At 38.2% G+C, this 21,964-nt stretch overlaps 1 protein-coding gene and 1 long non-coding RNA gene across 8 annotated transcripts; both read right to left on the bottom strand.

The window, feature by feature from the left end:
• Nucleotides 1-529: 529 nt before the first annotated feature.
• On the bottom strand, nucleotides 530-16,007 carry LOC148842785 (pentatricopeptide repeat-containing protein At2g41080-like). Of its 7 annotated transcripts, XR_016103164.1 has the most exons (9): nucleotides 15,864-16,000; nucleotides 15,642-15,732; nucleotides 15,119-15,196; nucleotides 13,796-13,854; nucleotides 13,431-13,473; nucleotides 11,210-13,298; nucleotides 10,688-10,788; nucleotides 10,429-10,520; nucleotides 530-1,664 (listed from the first exon to the last, which is right to left on the bottom strand). XR_016103164.1 is itself a non-coding variant. In XM_088957295.1 (6 exons), exons 5-6 carry the CDS (start codon nucleotides 13,434-13,436, stop codon nucleotides 11,265-11,267), a joined length of 2,040 nt encoding a protein of 679 aa, XP_088813421.1. In that variant the 5' UTR covers nucleotides 13,437-13,473; nucleotides 13,796-13,854; nucleotides 15,119-15,196; nucleotides 15,642-15,732; nucleotides 15,864-16,000; the 3' UTR covers nucleotides 11,005-11,264. The 7 variants fall into 7 exon arrangements, 1 of the variants encoding a protein (XP_088813421.1); XR_016103161.1 differs by lacking the exon at nucleotides 13,796-13,854 and having other exon boundaries at nucleotides 10,429-10,529; nucleotides 15,864-16,007; XR_016103160.1 differs by lacking the exon at nucleotides 13,796-13,854 and having other exon boundaries at nucleotides 15,864-16,007.
• A 1,782-nt stretch (nucleotides 16,008-17,789) lies between these two features.
• LOC148842784 (uncharacterized) lies at nucleotides 17,790-20,849 on the bottom strand. Its single transcript, XR_016103122.1, has 3 exons — nucleotides 20,578-20,849; nucleotides 20,444-20,483; nucleotides 17,790-18,353 (listed from the first exon to the last, which is right to left on the bottom strand). It is a non-coding gene; the product is annotated as an uncharacterized LOC148842784 (long non-coding RNA).
• Between the last annotated feature and the right edge of the window lie 1,115 nt (nucleotides 20,850-21,964).

The raw sequence follows: 21,964 nt of genomic DNA, 5'->3' as shown, positions 1-21,964 counted from the left end.
TTCGGTGCCGCTTGCTCTATCCAATTTGGGTCGTCCAGTCCAACCAATATTCATACATTGATCCGACTTGGTACAAGTTGATCCAAGTTGACTCGAATTCGAAATAGACCTCAGGCAGGATGGCTCGATGCTGCTTGCTCTGTCCGTTTTGGGCTATCCAGTCCTAAGTGGTTCAACCAAACCCGAAATCCGAACATAATCAAATGGCTTCGCCGCTTGTGTAAAAATAACATGCATGTAATGTGATTTGATTCATTTGAACCTTCACCACTTATGTAAATAATAACTACAATAACCATCAAGCTACAACTAACTTATTTGTTAAGAGAGAGAGAGAGAGACCTTGATTTTAAGTCCATAAATATAAGATTAATGGGCTTGGGCGGGTTGGTTGAACCCAACCCATTTAATTTTATAGAACTGGGTCATTAATGGGTTGGCGGATTAGATGGATTGGGTTGAAACTCAATCCAAACCAAACCCAACCCACCCCGCCCAATTGCCACCCCTACTTATACGCACTTCCATGGGATGGAAAACAATCATGAATCGCCATTTGATATAATAAATACCAAGTGCAATTTCAAAGAGCACCTTTGATACAATAAATTGGAAAGTGTGGTGAAAGGAATCAATTGGCCAAATCTGCTTCCTAATTGTGGCATTATAACCATTTTAACATGTCACTACCACATTTGATAAGCCAATTCCTCAGAAACCAAAACTGGAAATGGAGTCAGTCATATCTGTTTACGAGTTGTTCTTGAAACTTTGGAAGATCATCATCATAATCATCTAAGCCTTGTCCCAACTAAACAGAATTGACTTTCTGAATTAACATTTTATCAGTCAGGAGTCATTCTCCTGGGTTCAGACTGCTCCAAAAGGGCACAGAAGGTCATTATTCAACTCTTCAAGAATAAAATATTCCACAGGTGTGTATGACTAGCCAATAATCTGGATATTTGATTTTAAATGGTGGTAGTTCACAGTCACTGCACCATCCCATCTCTCATCAGCTCTTCTAACCCCCTGCAGAGCCTTCCTGCAGCAACTTCACAATCAACCTCCGGCAACCCCCCCAAAGGAAATCCGAATATAACCTGGTCCACCACATGGAGTTCCAAGGATTACAACAATGTCATACCTATGTGCCAGCCAGTGTACCACATCAAAATCATCCAGATATTTCTGAGGAAGCTTTTCCCAGAGGTAGATTGCACCTTCCCCGCCTTTCAGAGTCCTTTCCAAGGGGTGAGAGTGCATTCAAGAGGAAAGGTCTGTTCTTCGCACTGTTTTCAAAACCGGACCGGAAAAACCAGGAACCAGTCACCTGACCAGTTCCGTTTTCCTCCAAAACCACTGAACCGGCTGGTTAACTGTTCAAACCATTTGAACCGTTCGAACGGTCTTGACTGTTTTCCAATTTTTTAATTGTCAGAACAGCCGGACCGTTCCAACTGGTAACCGGACCCCTGACCGGTTCGATCACCAGTTCGTTTTTAAAAACCATGGTTCTTCGCAAGGTCCTTCACCCCATCTCTGACCCATTCAACCCCAACTTCCAATGAGTAATGAGCTAGACGCTGAGAGATTATAGAAGGTCCTGGACTTAGAGGAGTTGAGCTCCAAGACGCCCCCCCCCCTTCGGATAGATATGCTATCTGCAATAATGCACATTATCACTTATCAGTAAACACCATAGCCACCAAATCTGTTATTATTGATTATATTATAAAGAAGGTATAGAGACATTTTTGCAGGTATAGAGGATGCGATACTGGAGGTGCATTTTTTCTTCATTCAGTGTCACAAGTTTTGCATTAGGGCTCACAACTTACCAAAATTGTTCCATCTTTCATTTTTTTCAATTTTTACTATTACTTTACTCATTTCCTTCTCCAGCTCTACAGACAAAATGCTGGTTCACATGTGTAACTTGGCACCCATCTTTTGTCAGGACAGATACCAATGTCCTGAGCCATGAGGCATAAACTGGTGGAACAGAAGGGGCATTAGCCTCCCAAGCGTATATGTTTTATGAATTTCAAAAAAGAAATAAAATCAATAGAAAATATGGATGTAAAGAAAACTGAAAAATATAGTTGCAATCTCCAACAATATAACCATCATTCAAAAATAAAGCTGATAATTAAGCATAACATGAATCCATAAAATTATGTTAAAAGGGTGACATGTATGAGATGCATGCCTCTCATATAGGTCACACCTTATACAAAGTGCATGCTTTGCTATGTACCTATATACAAGAGGGATATGCCTCATATGTATGCCTCTGGGCATTTTGTTGACACTTTTTGCATGGATGAACACCTCCAGAGTAAGCTACCCACACTTTTTCAAAATATTGCCAGGCACTTCTTTGGCACAATATCAGTTAGGATATTTATTGAGAAATAGACAGGAAGTCATTTAGAAAGAAGATCTATAAGGGGCATGGCAATACATATGGCCAAGAATCAAATTTTCAATATGTATCGGGTCATATCAGCCGATACATATCATATCATGAGACCATTGGTACACCTCTACAGGGGGTGTTTCAGGGTATGACCTGGTTCAGGGGGTAGACGGGCCTTAAACTGACCCCTCTGAACCAGATTAAAAAAACTAAAAAAAAAAAAAGCAAGCGAAGATACAGGCCGATACGCCGGTTGGGGTGTATCGGTCTGTATCAATATTTTGATCCTTGCATATGGCCCCCATTCTGGGGATGGGCGTATCGGCCTGTGTCAATATTTTGATCCTTGCATATGGCCCCCATTCTGGGGATAAATGGCTTGTATCTCTAGGGCTGACCAACATTCACCCAACTGGACAGTTGTAGACTTTCTTTTCTGTTAAAAAGATGGCTCAACTTGTTCTCCTAAATTTGTGATAACAAAAGGCCCATTTCTCATTGTTAAAAGCAAAAGATATTCTTACATATCCAACTCACCATCCCATCACCCCATAGGCTTTTGAGAAGGAAAAGACGTTGACTATGTGATTGTCCTCTATACAGGAATGCTTCAAGCCATCATACATAAAATACATGCAGAAGAACCATAAGGTTCTTCAGAAACAGAATGCATACATGTATATTTTATCAAGTAAAATGTGAATTTATTTTTTTTTTTTTTTGAGAAAAGTTAACCAAGATTCATTAATAAAAAAGAGGTACATGGGAAAATGTACAAAGCAGGGGAAGAACCCCTGTAAATTACGAAGGAGGAAGCTTGTCGCTATAAAGTTGCTCTAAGAACACCCCACATTTAGCTAAGCCATCTGCTGTATGATTGTATTCCCTTGGAATCCAAACTAACTTTACATTTAGGCAGTCCGAATAGTCCCTGGCCTCTTCCAGACAGTGACTTAATCTCCAAGGCCCTCCCTCTTTGTCTCTTAACCATTTTATAGTATTGGCTGAATCACCTGCAATGGTTACATTTTGAATTCCCAAATTTTTTATTATTTTGATTCCTGTGAGCACAGCCATAACTTCAGCCTTTTTGGAATCTGCCACGCCAATTGGGCCGCTGAAAGTCCAAGAGATGTTTCCCCTTTCATTCCTTAATGTTCCTCCAATACCAGCTAATCTGGGATTACCTAGAGCACTGCCATCTAAGTTTAAGATCATCACCCCTTCACTGATGGGTTCAGGAAATCTCAAGGGTGGTTGATGGAGGTGAGGGAGAAATAGAAAGGGGAAAACATCTCTATTGAGGTCATTGACTGAGACTCCTTTGAACAGATCTGAATTCACCGTCCATAGGTTGCATAGGTAAGAAATGTCTGAAATCAACTCCTCCAGGGACCTTGGTTTGTTGTCAAAAAGCCTTTGGTTTCTTTCGTCCCAAACACCCCACAGCACTGCATGTAACACTGTTCCTTGCCACTGATGTAGAAGGTCCTTAACATCCTTTGGTATAGTCCAACTGTAGCTTGCCATTTTCAGAAAATGGAACCAAATCTTTTGGGTGAAATTGCAATGAAGGAAGATGTGATCTGCTGATTCTCCTTCACTGAGGCATAAAATACAAACATGAGGGGAAATAGACAGTCTTCCCAAAAACTTTTTTTGCAAGAGATCACAAGTGTAACTTTCTGGAGCCAAGCTTCCCAGACAAAGAAGCGAACTCTTGAGGGGATGTGGCTGCACCAGATCTTTTCAAAAGGAAAGGGGGGATGATGATTATCAATAATCAAAGCCTTGAACATAGACTTAGAAGAGAATTCGCCAGTGGGGTGCAGGGTCCAGATTCGGGTGTCAGACTTGGAGGGGGAGATGCAAGCTTCTTTAAGGGTCTGAATTAAAGATATTAATTCAGAAATTTCTGAATCCCTTAGGGGTCTTCTGAGTCGAAGGTTTAGGGTGTTCTCAACAGTTCGGTCAGGAAGGCAGGCAGAAATGGTGGCTTCTTGGTCAAGGGTAAGGGTAAAGAGTCTAGGGAAGGAGGCAGCAAGGGTAAAATCTCCCTACCAAAGGTCTTTCCAGAATTTTATTTTTGAGCCATTTCCTACTTTATATCCTATGGAAGGAAAGAAAGAAGAATGGGTGGAGATGATACCTTTCCATGGATTTGTGGATTTTATCCTGTTCAAATGAAGATTGCTATTCCACCCGTTTGCATTTGATCCGTATTTACTTGATATGACAGCAGTCCAAAGAGCATTGGGTTCTTTAGGGAACCTCCACAGCCATGTACCTAAAAGAGAAGAATTTTTCTCTTTGAAGTGTCCAATTCCCAGGCCTCCTTCCTCTTTAGGCTTACAAACTTGTTTCCAAAATGACTCCTCTTTTCCCCACCTCCTTCCCAAAGAAAGTTCCTTCGAAGCTTCTCAATCTGATTCCTGATTTTGTTTGGAGTCTGGAAATTTGAAAGGAATTAGACCGGCCAATTTGCTAAGGAGGCCTTGAAGAGAGTAAGTCTTCCCCCCTTTGAGAGAGAGCATTTCTTCCAAGCTGAAAGTTTCTTCTCACATTCTTCCAAGGTATGAGACAGGAAGTCTTTACACCCCAATAAAGATTTGAAGCACTCCAAGAGTTCCACTTCCACTGAATTCAGAGCAACCATAGAACTTTTGCAGAGGTTGACCCTCAAACCTGTGACCATTTCAAAGCATTCAATTATCCTTTTAGTGTTTGTGATGTTGTTCAAGGAGGCATCCAAGAACAAGATTATGTCATCAGCAAACTGTAAATATGAGATATGAACCTTGTTCCTTCCCACTTCGAAACCTTTCACCAAGTTGAAGAGTGTTGCCTTATTGAAAAGGTAGCTGAAGATATCCATTACTAAAGTGAACAGAAAGGGAGAGAGCGGGCAACCTTGTCCGAGACCCCTACTAGCCTTAAAGTAGCCTTTCGCTTCGCCATTTATCAACACCAAAAACCATGAAGAACCTATGCAACCCCTAATCCATTTGATCCATCTGTTACCAAAACCTCTCATCTTTAGGCAATCAAGGATACAATCCCAATCCACTTTATCATACACATTTTCTAGATCTAATTTCACTAGGACCCCTAGATTCCCAGTGGATTTTCTGTCTTCCACACACTCGTTTGCAATTAGAATGCTGTCCACAACTGTCTCCCTTTCACAAAGGCAAATTGATTTGGGGAAATAAGATCTTCAAGGACTTCTTTAAGTCTATTGGCCGAGACTTTAGCCAGAATTTTATAAATGCTCCCTATCAAGCTTATTGGCCTAAAGCCTTTTGCTTCCAAGACTCCCCCTTTCTTTGGGATGAGACAGAGAAAGGTTGAGTTAAGGCCTTTGTTAACAATGGCCAAAGAGTGGAATTCCTTGAAAAAATCCAAAATATCTAACTTTACTATTTCCCAACACTGCTGGAAGAAAGAGATGGGAAAGCCATCCGGACCTGGAGCCCTATCTCCATCCATGCTGAAGACAGAATTTTTAACTTCTTTCCAACCAATCCCTTTTTTCAGTTGATAAAGTTGTGCCTTCCCATCTACTAAATGTGAATTGATTACTGCTATCCTTGGAGTAGAGATTGTTGAAAAAGGAGAGGAAGGCTTCCTTAATTTTCTCGGGATTTTCCTCTTCCCTCTGGTTCACTTTCAGCTTGGAGATGAAGTTTTTCTTGCTCCTTCCCGAGGCATAAGTGTGAAAAATCTGGAGTTAATTGTCTCCTTCTTTCAGCCATTTCACTCTTGATCTTTGTCTCCAGTAAATTTCTTCTCTTCTGATTAGTTGTTCCCATTCCTTTTTCAAATCTGCTCTTCTACTTCCATTTAGAGCATCAAGGGTCCCATTTTGTTCCCTGCTACCCAGCTCCTCGATCTCTGTAAGAACTCTTTTCTTCTCTTCTTCAACAGTTTTGAATATCTCTCTCACCCAAGCTTTCAGGTTTCTCCTTAAAGCTTTTAATCTCCGTAGGAGCATAAAGCCAGCCCAACCCTCTACTTTGCAATCTTCCCACCATTCTGCAACCTTTTTATTGAAATCTTTGTGAGATAACCAGAATTTTTCCAGTCTAAAAGGTGTCTTTCTTCTAATGATTCTTTCTGTGTTTAGCAAAATAGGCCAGTGGTCTGAAGTACATCTAGGGCGAAGTTCTTGGCAAAGATTGGGGAACCTTTCCAGCCACTCCTGAGAAAGCAGAAATCTATCAAGTCTACAGCTTAAGACATTTTCTTGCATATTTGACCAGGTGAGGTCACACAAGTTACGCCTGGAGATGAATTTTGAGAAGTTCCTCATACTTCTTGTTGGGGCTCTACCATTAGAATATTCCAAATTGAATCTTGTGACATTGAAGTCTCCGGCTAAGCACCACGGGATATCCTCCTCTGCATGCAAGGAATCCAGTTCTTCCCAAAATCTCTCTCTACCGGAGGGAGAGTTGGGGCCATATACTCCGGTAAGAATCCAGCTGAAATCATCTTTTAAGTTTGTGAACAAGACCGAGACTGAGAACTCACCTTTGTCTATTTCCAAACCTGAGATTTCATCTTCCTTCCAAGCTAGGATGACGCCCCCACTAGAACCCACTGCTGGAACAGCAGTCCATTTTCTACCCCTTATTCCCCAAATTGCTTTCATAAGTCTCCTATCAATGATTTCCTTTTTAGATTCCTGAAGGATAATTATATTTGGGTTTTCTCTTTTCAAAGTTTCTTTCACTAAGCTTCTTTTGATCTGCCCACTCCAACTTAATATCTTCATTTGGTCACTCTACCAGAATTCCCCTTGTTTGTCCTACTTCTGTCTGCAGTGCGATCCATTAATCCCTATTAAATCCTCTTTAGTTCTTTTTTGAGACCTTTTTTCTTACTTTTCTTATGACTCTTTTCGGTTTTGATCTTCACTTTCTCAAGAGATGTCTGTTTTTCATCTTAACCATAAATTTTCTCATTCAATTCTACAATTCAATCACATAATCCCTTATTTCCTACAAATATGGTTTACATAATCTATAACTTGTGGAGCAACTAATAAGCATCACATGCTAATAAGTGCTCTTTTAAGTTTTAAATATAAAAATGCATGTCATAACTTATAATACGATTTCAAATCAATAAGAGTTTCTCTATATGATTGAGAAAACTTTTATTTTCAAGTAAGAAATAAAGAATAAATCCATGGCCAGAGTTGCAAAACAAAGAACCAATACACAAAACCCAATCCTAAACAACTTTTGAAATAATAGTCACCAAAGCATTTTGCTGCCAAATAATGACCTCATTGACTTTGCTTTTTTCTTCTGATGTTACTGGACAGTCATCAGGACATCTAATATGTATATAGACAAGAGGTATCTTATCTTCTCAAGAAAGAACATCTCAAAAGTGGTTACTTCCACTCTCAAAAAGGTTAATGGTAGTTGACTACACTAAAAAAGCAAAAACTCATTTCATAAAGTGGGTTAAAAACTTGATTTTATTTTTTTATTAGATAAAATAAAGAGTACATGAGAAGATGTACAACATAGAAGGGGAAAACCCTGGGGACTACACTAGAATCAAGTTGTCACTATACGTTACATCCATGTGTGCTCCTAACTTAGCTAAACCATCCGCAATAGAGCCAGAGCCAGCACTTTTGTAGAGATCTGAAATTATAATGTGCAAGACAAGTTAAAATGGAGAAGATCAAATAGTCCCCTGAGAGCTTACCTCACCTCTGTTTCAGAGCAGCTTTTTCTATCCTTAGAGAGAGAGAGAGAGAGAGAGAGAGATGACTAACATTACAGGCACCCATCCTTAGTTCCTCCCAAGTGACAACTTAGGGCACACAGTTACCAGCCCGACCTGCCCAGTCAAAACCAAAACCTCAACCCAAACTAACCTCATCCTCGTCTCCTTTCAACTTCTACCACATGCCGTTTAAAAATTTGTCTCTCTGCTCAAAATCAGCACCTATCAAAGCCTGAGCCACCAGTTTACCACTTGCCTCATCCCCTTCCACAATTAGATCGCTATTCTTCGAACTCTGCCTTGCACCTTTTGCTCTACCCCTCTTTATTTCTTCATGTTTAGCACAAACTGCTACCTGTTTGAATTCCCCAACCAAACCTTGCCATGCAACACTTCATCTTCTACCTTCTCATCTCCCTCTCTGCATCCCTCCTTCCACAGCAAAGCTTCAAGGAGGAAACCAACCAAACCTCCTAAAACTACTTCAATCTTCATGGGAATATTTCCTGGCTTCACTCCACCCATCCTAATGGCAAGAAAGTGAAGATCATGCAAGAAAGTTCTAGCTAAAACACAATCACTGATTGAAGATATTAACTGTGCAACTTCTAAATTCCAAAGGTGAAAGAGAAGTCCAATGATGTGCACTGTTACCCCATCTTCAGATTCAAAATTCTTTACATTGGAAAAAGGGGTTAAAACAAGTGTGCCCTTAAGATTCAATCTCCAAATCAGTGCACCAGCCACTCTTCTCTAATACCCTACAGTCTCCTTGGCTTCAACCACCAACTTCTTCTCCCAATCTTCCTTCCCCGCATTGACGCCCATCCTCCCAAGGTTATTTACTTCTCACTGCCATCAGAAGTCCTTGTGGTAGGGAACCCTAAATTAGGGCCCACTTTCTTTCAACTCTGTTTTCCTTTTCAAAAAATCGTCCTCCAGTCGTCCAAGGAAATCTTGCAACAGCTCAGAAATCTTTTTTTTTTTGAAAAAGATGGTAACTTTATTGATGAAATAGAGGGTACATAAGAAGATGTACACAGAAATTACAACTCAAGAGTTAGGTAGGAAGAGAACTATCACTAAACAAGAAATCCCTGTGAGCACCAGCTTTTGCTAGACCATCTGCATCAGTGTTTAGCTCCCTAGGGATCCAACCCAGCTGTGCATTTAGGTTGAGAAGGATATCCCTTGCTTCAGTCAAAAAATGAGCTAAAGCCCATGGCCCGCTGCCAAAGTCAGCTAGCCACCTGATTGTATTTGCTGAATCTCCTTTTATGGTGATGTTCTGAAAACCCAGATCTCTTGCAGTCCTGATTCCAGTTAGTGCTGCCATAATTTCAGCCTTTGTTGAAGAGGCTATCCCTATTGGTCCACTGAAAGCCCAAATAACAGTGCCATCTCTTCTTGAAAATTCCACTGATTCCTGCAACAGCTCAGAAATCTCCATCCAGCCTTGACCTTTCCCTCCCTTTAGGGAAGCAAACCAATTGCTTCCTACCATCACCAAAATATTCAAAAAGAGCAATGAAAAACCCATTAGCATTCTGCTTCCTTTCAGCGAGATATCTTCTGTCTTCCCCAACTCTCATACTCTTCCTAACAGTCTTCCTACGACACGAGAAAGCTCCTACTACAAAACCCCTGAAGCAATCAATAATTTATTTTTTTAATTGGAAACAGTAACTTTCATTAATGCTAGATAATCAATAATTTCTTTACCCATTAACATCACTATGGCTAACTTCTTTTCCCTGATTTTCAGACTTAGAATACCCTTAGTTCTTGTTTCCTCTATCAAAAACAATTTGCTTCGATCTTCTTCCATCTTCTCCAGTGAAACTTCTCCATCTGTTCTTGATGCTTAGTAGTCCTAGGCTAACTCATAGAACTCACACTTCAAAACCTTTCATAACCATTGACTCAACCAGAAAACCAAAAGCTATGTTACAATGCCTATGGTAGATGGCTAATGCCCCCAACACAATAACATGTAAGAACAGATGTCTTTCATCATCCAATTGCATTCATAAACTAGAGGTGCAAAGGTTGTTCATTCTAATGGTAATATAAAGTAATCAAAATCCATATAAAAATCCCTTAACTTTTTTTGTGTGATGGATAAAATCCCTAAACATGGTTTCACCATGAACTTCATAATTCATATAATCCCAATTTAATGACTGCAAAGCAGCTATGAAGTAGCAAAAAATTAACTGGCAGAAAACAAGAAAAGCAGATGCCCCATACAACAGTACCTTATGCTGCTTTTAGCCAAGGTTCCAAAAGCTTCAATCCAAGTTTTCTAGAACATTGACAGCATTGAAGACTGATTGCCAGATCTGCCAAGCTGCAAATTCTGATCCAAATATATCAAGTAGAAACAAGCAGCAATAATGAAATGCCAGTAGAGGAAATGAAACCATGATGGATAAATTTTTTCCCTGCTAGTTCATTATAAAGAAAGCTTGGAAAAAGGAAATTAGCATACAAAGCAAAAAGGTTCTTCAAAATCACCTTGATGGTGCACTGATATACCATGTAAGACTATGAATGGGGACAAACCGATAACCATTCAGATCCCATCCATTTCCCCAGATACTAATAAAGAAACTCCTCTGATTACAGAATTACAGATAAAAAACAGTGTAAGATTTTATTATCACTTAATAATGTTAAATCAAAGAACTTTGAATTCCAGAGATCACATTAATGCTTTTCAACCTGCAAAATAATGTAAAAATTGCACTGTGGTGCAGATTGTAAATGGTAGAATGTTCAACTTCTAAAATAGTGTGCTTGAATAAACCTTGTCCATAAGGGCATAGTAACAATTAACAAACAGGCAAAACAACATAGAATCCTTTGAAGTAGATGGCAATGATGAAGATCCTGATCATAGATAACAAATTTCCATCTTTGAAATGTAGAGGTTTTCCCATCATATGCATGAATTTAAAGGAATGCCAACAAGAATCTCCTTCAGAATAAATAAATCCAATAACCTTAACTTTAAATATTAAATAAAACTAATCTTACCATAAATAAATAAATAAACTTAATTCCCTGCACTTGTAAGAGCAGCATCCTGTATCTACCAGTAATCACCACAAGAACATTTCCCGGCCTTGAAATGGTGAAACCGACTAGCATCACGAACAATAATTTCTCTTAAAGTAGCCTCTGATATGAATTTGATTGCCACATGGCAATCATTACACACACGCAAATTCTTCATGATCCTGATTGGGGAACCAACAGGAGTGTTCAGGAGTGCAAAAGCAATAGCCACTTTCTCACTGTGGTGGGCCAAGCTGTACTCTTTTTCCTCAGCGTCCATGTCATGCAAAACAGAGCTTGTGTCCGGCACATAACCTCGTTCCTTAATCTCCAGTATTAGTTCTTTCAGGAACCCATCAATCTCCATCCATTTTGGATGGGATTGATCACCCATACAGAACTGATGAACCTGGTTCTTCACCTCCAACCAACTTATCCCAGGCTCCTTCTTCACCTTCATCTCTCTCATGGCCTTCCTCACATCTGAAACATCACCCCATCTCTTAGCGGAAGCATGGATGTTTGAAAGCAAGACATAAGGTGCAGAGTCCTGAGGATCAAGTCTAAGAACTTCTTCAGCAACCTTTCTGGCCATCTTTGCATTCTTATGGATTTTACATGCAGATAGCAAAGTCTTCCAGATAATTGCATCTGGCTTTATGGGCATTGACTGGATTAAAGCTTCTGCTTCCTCCAAACAGCCAGATCTCCCAAGGAGATCAACCATACAAGTATAGTGCTCCAAACTAGGGCTTACTTTGTATTTATCAACCATCAATTCAAAGAATTTTGCTCCCCTTTCCTTTAATCCACTATGACTACAAGCATAGAGCAAGCTCAAGAAGGTAACATCATTTGGCTCCACACCTTCACTCTCCATCGACTCAAACAACTTGATAGCTTCTTGGCCCTGGCCATGAAACCCATAAGCAGTAATCATTGAGCTCCATAAGACAACATCTGCATCTTCACATTCCAAGAAGGCCCTTATAGAGTCTTCCAAACACCCACACCTTGAGTACATGCTAATCAATGAACTGACCACGGATACTGCCAAAGCAGTTCCAGACTTAATAGCTTCAGCATGAATCTGCTGCCCTTGTCCAAGGGTTGCCAATTCTGAACATGAACTGATAACACTGACAAAGGTAATTTTGTCTGGCCTGAATCCTGCAATCTTCATAAGATTATACTGATCCACAGCTTCCTCGGAGCACCCATTTTGTGCCCTGCCAGCTATGAGGGTATTGCAGGCAACAACATTATGAACAGGCATTCCCTTTATTACTCTTTCCCCTTCTTCCACAAACCCACATTTCATGTACATATGAGCCAGAGAACTCCCAACAACCAAATTGCCATCAAACCCAGACTTCATTATGTAGCAATGGATCTGGTTTCCAGGAATAAGTGCTTTCAGACCAGCGCAGCCTCTAAGAATACTACCCAGAGTAAACTCATCAAGTCGAAATCCAATTTCATGCATTTGAGATAACAAACCCAATGCCTCTTTGTTGAATTCAAACTGTGTAAGTCCAGTAACCATTGCATTCCATGTCGCAAGGTTTCTCTCAGGCATTTCTTCAAACAGCTTCCAAGCAGTCTCCAAATCACCACTTTGTATAAACCCACCAATCAAAATGTTTGATGTCATGATGTTCTTCCTGGGCATTACATTGAACAGTGCAACCGCAGTATGCAATTCTCCAAATTTGGAATACATGTTGAGGAGATGGTTGGAAATAAATTTGTCTGAAGAACAACCAGATGTGATAATTAAAGAATGGAGCTGCTTGCCTAGAGGAAGTGACTGTGAAAGAATACATCCTTGAAGAAGGTGAGAAAATAGGGATGGTTCTAACCAGATCTCCGTTCTGAATTTTTCAAATACCTCCTTCAACATTCCATTGCAAGTAAGCTCAATGAATTCATCTCTAGACTTGACAATACTTTTAGAAGTGTCGGTGGACAAAAGTTGACAAATTGTGATGCATGAACCTTTATTATGTTGGGAAAATAAGCAAAGAAATCTTAGTAAAGGCTTGCTCATGCACTTTATGTGTCTTCCCTGGTAGTCAAATATATTCAAGAGAATGTTGCAATTAGGGACCCTTCATCATAATACTAAATTAAAACAAGGTTCATATAAAAAAAAAAAAGAAGAAGAAGAAGAAGAAGAAGATTCTTCTTTCTTACTCACCCACATCCTTCATCCATAAAAAAATTGGTCTCTCATCTATAATCTACAAATCAATGGGGAAAAATCGTAGATTAGAGATGTATATCATAAAATATTTCAAGTAAAATGATATATATTAACAGATTGATAGCATAAAAATTACCTGAACAAAATTATCAAATGAGGTTTCATTCATGAGGTGGTAATGGGGTGTGTTTCAAAAGAATCAAGAAAAAAAACCATGCGACATCTAAACATTATATAAATCAAAAGACCGAAAGAGCAGTGGTTGTACAAGATAATAATCACTTTTTTAGTGGATACTTGACCAAATTGATAGCTCCTAACAACAGAAACATGACTGTTATTGAGATAGAAATCATTACAATGCAATGTCATTTATGAGATATATCAATGCACTCTGTTGCCCAATCATAGAAAACCCCTGCATTATCAATGAACCAAAATCAATGTTATCAATGAAAAGTGTAAAATAATACACTTATCAGTAGCATTAAATAATAGGTTGGAAGCATTGCAAGTGCCCATGTCAAGTCAACATCATTTTCTCAGAGGTTAGATCTTTGGCTTCCAAAGAGAGTATCTTATACCAATGGATCACTCAATAAGCCATTTCCACACAGATAAGATGGCTAGGAAAGGAGTAGAGAGGGATGACTTCTTCTAGGGGCAACACCCAAGGGGAAGGAGGATTTTTTTATCACCATACTTTATCGTTGATAGTTCCATGTTTTTGGTAACCTCTAGTTTTAAGTTTCCAGTCTAGATCCACCTCTATGAATCTAGATGAACCCAAATACACTCCCTATAATAATGAACTCCTTCAGTCTTGTTATTGATAAGAAACACTAATTAACATAAAAAAGAAGCACAACTTCTTTTATAGGAGACTAGTATGAATTCAATCTCCAGATTCAGATTATTAATGTGGTAATTTAATACTATTTATGCCAACTTTAAATATTAGGGTGGCATATACCACATTATTGATAATTCCGTTTTTTGCTTCCCTCTGGTTTGAGAAAGTATATTAATCGATTATATACGAATGAGAAAGTATGTCACATGAAGAAGAAAATTTATAACCCTGTTTTCTAAATTCTATTATTCGAATGACCATCCAAATAACATCCATTTGTATAACAAAGGTGTTTTTTCCACTTTTTCTTGTTAAAGTGTATTAATATTAATATTTAGACTTATTAATTATTTGATATTTACATTTTTTATCAGATATTATTTGATATTTATATTAATATATATTAGCTGAATGTTATTTATATATTCCATACTATTTATATCTACCAATTCCATTTGCATACTGATTGGCATTGAAGTACTTTTCTACTTTCATCTCACAATTATATTCATTTGAGGTTTACATGAGTTTCCCTAAGGTGGATGATAGGTATTTTTCTTGTTTTTGGCTCCATTATCAAAATTCATGCCTTTCCATAAGTATCTCAATTTGCTCAGTGGACATGGTTAAAAAATCCGAATCCGTTCATTCTATTCTTCATGTGACAGTCAAAAAAAGGATTAAGAATAACCATAGCCACTGAGTTTTAAATTTTTAAGAGAGATAAAAGAACAATGGACAGCAAGATAAGTAACCAATTAAGCTGTATAAGTACTGAAGAAGCAGATTAAGATTTATGAATAAGAAGAAGGACTAGACGAGGACTTACCTTGGTCGTGAATCCACTTAATTGTGATTGGTCGTTGCCTTGTTGGCCAGTCGAACTCAGTCTCTTTTGAGTTACCGCCTGAAAATAAAAATAAAAAAAATAAAAAATTAGAATGAAGAAGAAGAAAAGGAACCGTGGGAAATACCTCTTCCTTTTGTATGGTTCAATTTCCATACTTTCATAAAATAGAGGATTTTTTTTCTTCTTAAAAAGAGGATATGATTCAAATAGAAAATCAGTTGCTGAAACGAAACATTCCTCAAGCCCCAAATCAGCAATCCCTTCAAAACACCCAAGTCCCAACCATGAATCTCAAGAATCCCATATACTTGCAACTTGCAAGCTATTCATCCTTGCTTCCAACTAATAAGGTAAAGTCCTGCATCTACCATGCCTTCATTTAACATCCCTAGGAGATTGACCATGCACATAATTAAGTGTTCAATAAACAGGGCGGTTCAGACTTCAGAGTGCACCCACAATGGTAAGTGAGTTGCCAAGTGGCATTATTATAATTGCTCACCTGAAAATGGCTTGAATCAAGGTGCTCACTTCTTTCTTCATCAGTTCGTCTTCACGTTTTGTGACGGTGGTACTCTGTTTCGAGTTCTCACCTGAGAAAGAAAAACAAAAAAAATAAAAATAAAAACTAGAATGAAGAAGAAGAAGTAATCGTGGGATAGGGAAACTCAAAACCCTATGAGCCAAAATGAAAGGAGGAGGAGGTAAGAGAGAAAAAACTCGCCTTGGTCGCCGGTCAAAAGACTCAAAACTTCAGTCTTTAAAAGTCCTGAATCGATGACTGGAGGTTGTGGTTGTGGAGCCGTTCGTTCAGTTCAATAAGACAGGAAGAAGAGGGAAAATCGCACAACACAAAGAAACAACACTCGATTACACGAAGTCACCATCATTTATGTGTTATTCCATATTTACCCCCATTGAAAATGAAAGTCACGGCGAAATGTTCATTCTCTTCGATAGGGCTGTTTACAAATAAATTCAAACCAATTAAACCGATTAACCCGACTCGATCCAAATCGATTTGACCGATTTTTCTTCACCATCGGCCGGTTTAAAGTTAGAAAGATGGATAAATCGAACCAAACCGAACCACCATTTGCAACTTTGCATTAGAAATCTCTCTCCATAAAATAAAGTACATAAGTATGGATCAAGACCGTAAAGGCTGTTCTAATAGGCTTTGCCACGGAATTTGAACTCTCTCTATACGCACACCATTCGCGCAAAAGGAGGACGCACCACGCATCCTTGTTACATTATTTCGAAAATGTCACGAGTTTTCAATACTTCCCACTCCTCTCTTGCTCGTAGGGTTGTCTCCTCTCTCTCTCCCTTTCAACCGGTGGCGACCAACAACCATCACCGGTGACTGGTGGTCAACCTCAGGTATTGAATCTTTTCAATTTTTTTTTACTTCCCCTTTGCATTTTTCCCCTACTACAATAATCACCATCAAAACTGAAGTTCCTTTTGTCGGTCACAAGAACGAATGATGTATCATAAGAGCCATGAAAAAAAAATCCTTAGCTTCTTATATGGTGGTTATGGTTTTCTGCATATGAAGAAGAAAAAGTTTTGTGAGTTAAGAATCAAGCGGGTATAATCAATGGAAGCTCTAGAACTAACAGAAGTCACCCGCCAATGGCTAATAGATCAACTCCCAAGCTTCGTGTATCGTTTGTGTTGCGTCTTTTTGTTGTCCATTATTTTTTCTTTTATGCTTTGTTAGTTCTTGTTATAAATCCCATTATCTACATCTGTAGCAGGGGAGCTAACTGCTATGGCCCGATGGGATTTCTGCAATATTGGCAATGAGAGAAATGATATCAACATATCTACCCTTTTTTTTCGATGAATAACATATCATATCTACCCTTTTTCCATTTCATTTCATCTAATCCTACAGACCAAGTGTGGCGGAAGAAGGGTCGAGTCTCTCTCTCTCTATACCTGTTTTCTTAACAAGTTGCATGACGATTGAAGGGCTGATGGTGGAAGGGATACCTTATAGTTTATTTTCTTCTTTGCCTCCTTTTTTTTTTTATTTTTAGTTAGAATTGAGACTGTAAATCAAAGATTCGAAGTTAAAGGGTATATTAGGTTTTAGAGCTCTTACTCAGTTCAATCAAGTCTTATTAACAATATCTGCTCCAGATCTACTTCACGATGATCATTTCTCTAGCCTTTCTTCTATAGGATGAACGAGTGAATAGTATAAACTTGAGGGTGGTGGTTGTGGAAGAGTCACTTACAGGGAAAAGGTTAGCTCAGAGATATGGATGCTTGGAGAATGACAGTGGTTAGAATTTCAGTATTTGGGGCAATCCTATTTAAATTGGGGGATACCGTAAGTTCCAATAATTGTAGTGGCAACGAAAACCAAGGAAGATAGATACACATAAAAATTAAGACTGTCTTCAGTGATTGGGAATGTATTAATTAAGTCCCTTTTTTATTTTTCATTATGCAATAGCCAAAGGTTCTCCGCTCTCTTTTTTATTTTTTCATTAATTTTCATTAGTGGGTGATAAGAAATTAAGGGTGTGTTTGGTTTGTGGACAGGATGGAATCGGAATTGGAATTGGAATTACCTATTCCTAGCACCTATTTTGTTCAGTCAGCAATAGGAATCTGATTCTGATTGTTACTGTTTGGTTCAACTAGAAGCTGGAATTAAAATCAACTAAAATTTCCAATTCTGCTCTTATTAAAAAAAAAAAAACTCAAAACAGCCACTCATTATATATTTTCAACATATACACACATTGGCAGCCTGCTAACAAGTGTATATATGTAGAAAATATAAAAAAAAAATAAAAAGAAAAACACACAAACAAACAAAAATCACAAAAAAATATCATTCTCCACCATAAAAAATGAAAAGAAAAATGCATAAACAAAAAAAAAAAAAACAACATCTACAACTCTATAATAAACATCCCCAAGAAATGGTCCAGCTTGAATCCATGCACTGTTATCTTCTATATCAACGTCAATAAATCGAAAAGTTAGCAGGTCAGCAATGACGAATGGAGCATCGGATACATATGAAAGTCCCTCGTAGTCGTGGCCACCACTTTGTACTCTAAGTTGCATTCCTGCTTTTCTAGAACAAATAACTGTTGCTTGGATATGAGGAACATCAGGCCTGTAATGGTAAATGCACTTACCAAGAGGCTAGGTTTCAGTTGGCAAAGAAAGTACGAGTTCTTACCTGTGAATACAAGGAAATGTGAAACCTTCTGACTTCTTCTAGCTGCAACATCTCATCTTTAATTGCAGTAGCATTTTTTATTAATTCAGTTGCACCAACAAGATCAAGAAACCTACTAAAAAATATGGCACAAACATTTATACAGAAATCGAATCAAAATTTAAGTAAGTTTCCATTGACACCTATCAATTTGTGAGGTTCTATCAATTAGAGGACCCATTGGTGGAAAGTAAAACCATATAGGTGGAAGTGGGGAAAATGTAAAATACTGGAATTTGGACCAAGCACATAGGAGCCTCTCAAGAGAGGAAGAACCTAGCTAGGTTTTCTATTGGAAATGCTATATTCCGAAAACTATAGTCACTTATTTTGATTTAATGTTTTTTGAGTGTTTCTTTTATCAACTATGTTGATTTACTGATAGAAAAATCTCAAATAATGTTGAGTTATTGTCTTTAGACATGTGCATATATGAGAATTTTGGTAAAGGGAAGGAAGCAATCTAGATAAGCCCTGCTAAACCAAGTAAACTCACTTTTCAGGTAAAATCACTATAACCACTACAAGCTGATTTGATTTGGTTTGTTTTAGGTTGAAGCCTTGGAACTGGAGTTGGTTAGTTAGCCTTGGGTTGGTTTAGAGGATTGGTCAGAAGAAACCAAGGCTCAAGAGCAATTGATCAAAAAAATTGTGGTTTGTGCTGCCTAATCATGATTGTCATGGCAACTTTAAAATTTGCATCCCTTCCTACTTGATACAAATTTTGAATTTCTACCTTTTGTCCTGCCCCTCTATTTTTGCCACTTCAGCTAAAGTTGAGAGAACTCCCAATGCCAAGAAAGCAATATAATCTGAAAACATGGAAACGCTTTCATCCAAGTAATCAACCCACCACATAGTAGATTGAAAACACATGCCCTCAAATGAAAATTTACGGCAAATAAGGTGATCCATCACATCAAAGCAGCATGACCACAATAATGGGAAATCATGGGTATGTCTAGATCTTTGATGGCACAAACGCTCTTCGCATGTTCAAAATTCAACATCTTGAATCTATAAACATTCTTCGTATGTCTGATCACCTCTTGTTGGTTGAAGGATCAATTAACTTATATAATATGAACTGAGCTAATTTGGGCTTTAATGCATGCAAAGAAACATATCACTCAGATACTCACTATTTGTAATTTGACCCAACTCCCAAGCTGGTGGTTTGTGGTGAGAATCAACTATCCATCTATTGGTTGTATCAATTTCAACCTTGTTGATGGATGTAAGAACTACTAACAAAATTTGAAAGAATGTAATAATACTGGGATTTGGAGTGGAGTTTGGGTTTTGCTTTCAAACAGTTCGTATAATTGGTTGTTGGTGTGTGCTGAGCTAAAGCGTGGAGGTGCAAGAGGGTGGTAATGGATTTTTTTCATTTCTTTTTTGTTATGTTCTTCTTTATATTTATCTCAGATGGCTGTTGATTATCTTTCTTGTCATTCTCACTAGTACCTTCTAACAACTATTTAGGATTGGCAGCATAAGACTACTGACTTTGCTTGGATTTCAAACTCCAAATCAGCACTTATATGAAGGGATTTGGCAAAACTTTTTCAACCAACACCCCAATTTGACACGATCCCCTCTGATCCGTACCTGTTTGCCATTGGAAATGCACAGCATGAGAATAGTCTAAAAGGTCCTAATTTATTTTTCTTTTATTTTTTTCTCTGAAGAAAGCTCATTATTGGACTCTAGTACATGAGATTTGGTTTATAAAACTCTTGCTATTGTTTATGATTTATTGATTTCAAACTCTTGCTTTCTGTTGCCACTGTTCATGTTTAATAAGACTTCTATCTAATTTGACATTAGATTAGAATGTTATTGTACTCTAATCAACTTGATAGAGATATTTTTAGACATTAGTTACAAACACCATAAGGATGCATTCCAAACTGAAATTGGGGAAAAAATTAAAACACATTTAAATATTTGAAAGAAGATATGCTAAATTTAACATGCATTTCAAGGTCAAGTAGAAAAAACCAAATTTAACATGCATTTCAAACAAAGGAAAATCGAGGAAAGCATACCTTGTTGTGGTTTGGTCTGATCTAGTCTGCAGCGGAAAAACTAGAGAAGAATGAAAAAAATAAAGTGAGAGAGAAAGAGGAGAGGAGGAAGAAGAGGAATAGGAAATAAGAGAAAAATTTTGATGGTGATTTACCTCATCGTCATCATCGCTGGAGTTTTGATTCAAATCAGTACTTCAAACTTTTTCTGGTGGAGGGAGTGACGAGAGAGAAGGGGGAGTGAGGGTTAGAAAGTTGGATTCAAGTAGAGAGAGATTTGAGTTTTTTTTTTTTTTTTTGTCATTTTGGTTTTTTCTTATATTACATAGCGGGAATGGGATTCTGATTCCGGGGAGGTGAGTCAGGAATGGCCATTCCCTCGAATGGGGGATTTTCATTCCGTTCGGAATGGGAATCTTGAAATCAAAATGGACCATTCTTTTTTGATAAAAAACAAGAGATCAATAGAAATCTACACGCAACTCAACGGGGGGTGGTACAACCCCAAATGTCAGTATAAGAAAAATACTTTAAAGAGAAAGGCAACGAATAAACAAAAGCAAGTTTGAATGAGCACAATTAATAAGCCAATCAGCAACTTGGTCCCTTTCCAAAAACGTTATACTAATCAAACATATCCTTAATCCGGAAAGGTTGTGCTCTACTGTTACATTAAAGGCTTCAAAATGGAAGAAGTGTTTAATAGCACTTCTACTTCTCCTCTTGGTCTTGTAGAATGTCATTACAAGAGTGGAATGATTGGGCATTATTTATATTAGTATTCCAATTTCTCAGGTTTCAGAATTATATGGATGAAGTACGGTCGCCGCTGGTTGGAAGGAGAGAGAGAGGAGTGGGAGGTCTCGAAAACTTTTGACATTTTCGAAATAATGTAACAGCTTTGATAGAAGACGCTATTTCCTATAGCCCGGACACTTTAAGTGGTCACAAGAAGTTTTAAGGATGCGTAGCGCGTCCTCCTTTTGACAAATGGTGCGTGTATAGAGTGCATCCTGATTAAAGCTGAATTTAGATAAACGTGGGCAGAGTTCTTATGGGTGGTCAAGTGGCAGGCCCTAAACCCAAGGGCCTAGTCCAAATGAATGAAATTGGATTTGGTCCTCACACCATCCCAACAGTTCCTTGTAATTGTGCATTAGGAATATCTCTCCATGAATAAAAGCATATAAGGACTGACATATTCTAAATGCAAGGTTGCAAAGTGCTATGAATATAGTTTAATGAGGATAAAATCCAAACTCCAAATAAATGAATTAGGACCTGCTACTCACCCAACCTCACAGTTACATCCCACTATGTATTAGAAGCATCTCCCATAAATAATAAGGTACAAAACTGGGATATATTCCCATGCAATTGGTACATAGTGTGAGGTCAGTATGAGGAGTGATCTGTGAAGAGGATATTCGGATTCCAAATAAATGGACCAAACTAAATTAGTCTTGGCGATGAATAAGGAATCCCGAACTATTTGTGGTTAATCAGCACAATTGCCTTTTGTTTAATTGAAGTTGTTGAAAA

This window comes from Nelumbo lutea, chromosome 8, assembly GCF_056320005.1.
Source record: "Nelumbo lutea isolate HS-2025 chromosome 8, American lotus-T2T, whole genome shotgun sequence".
Lineage (NCBI taxonomy): Eukaryota > Viridiplantae > Streptophyta > Magnoliopsida > Proteales > Nelumbonaceae > Nelumbo > Nelumbo lutea.
This window is presented reverse-complemented; position numbering and strand designations above follow the sequence as displayed.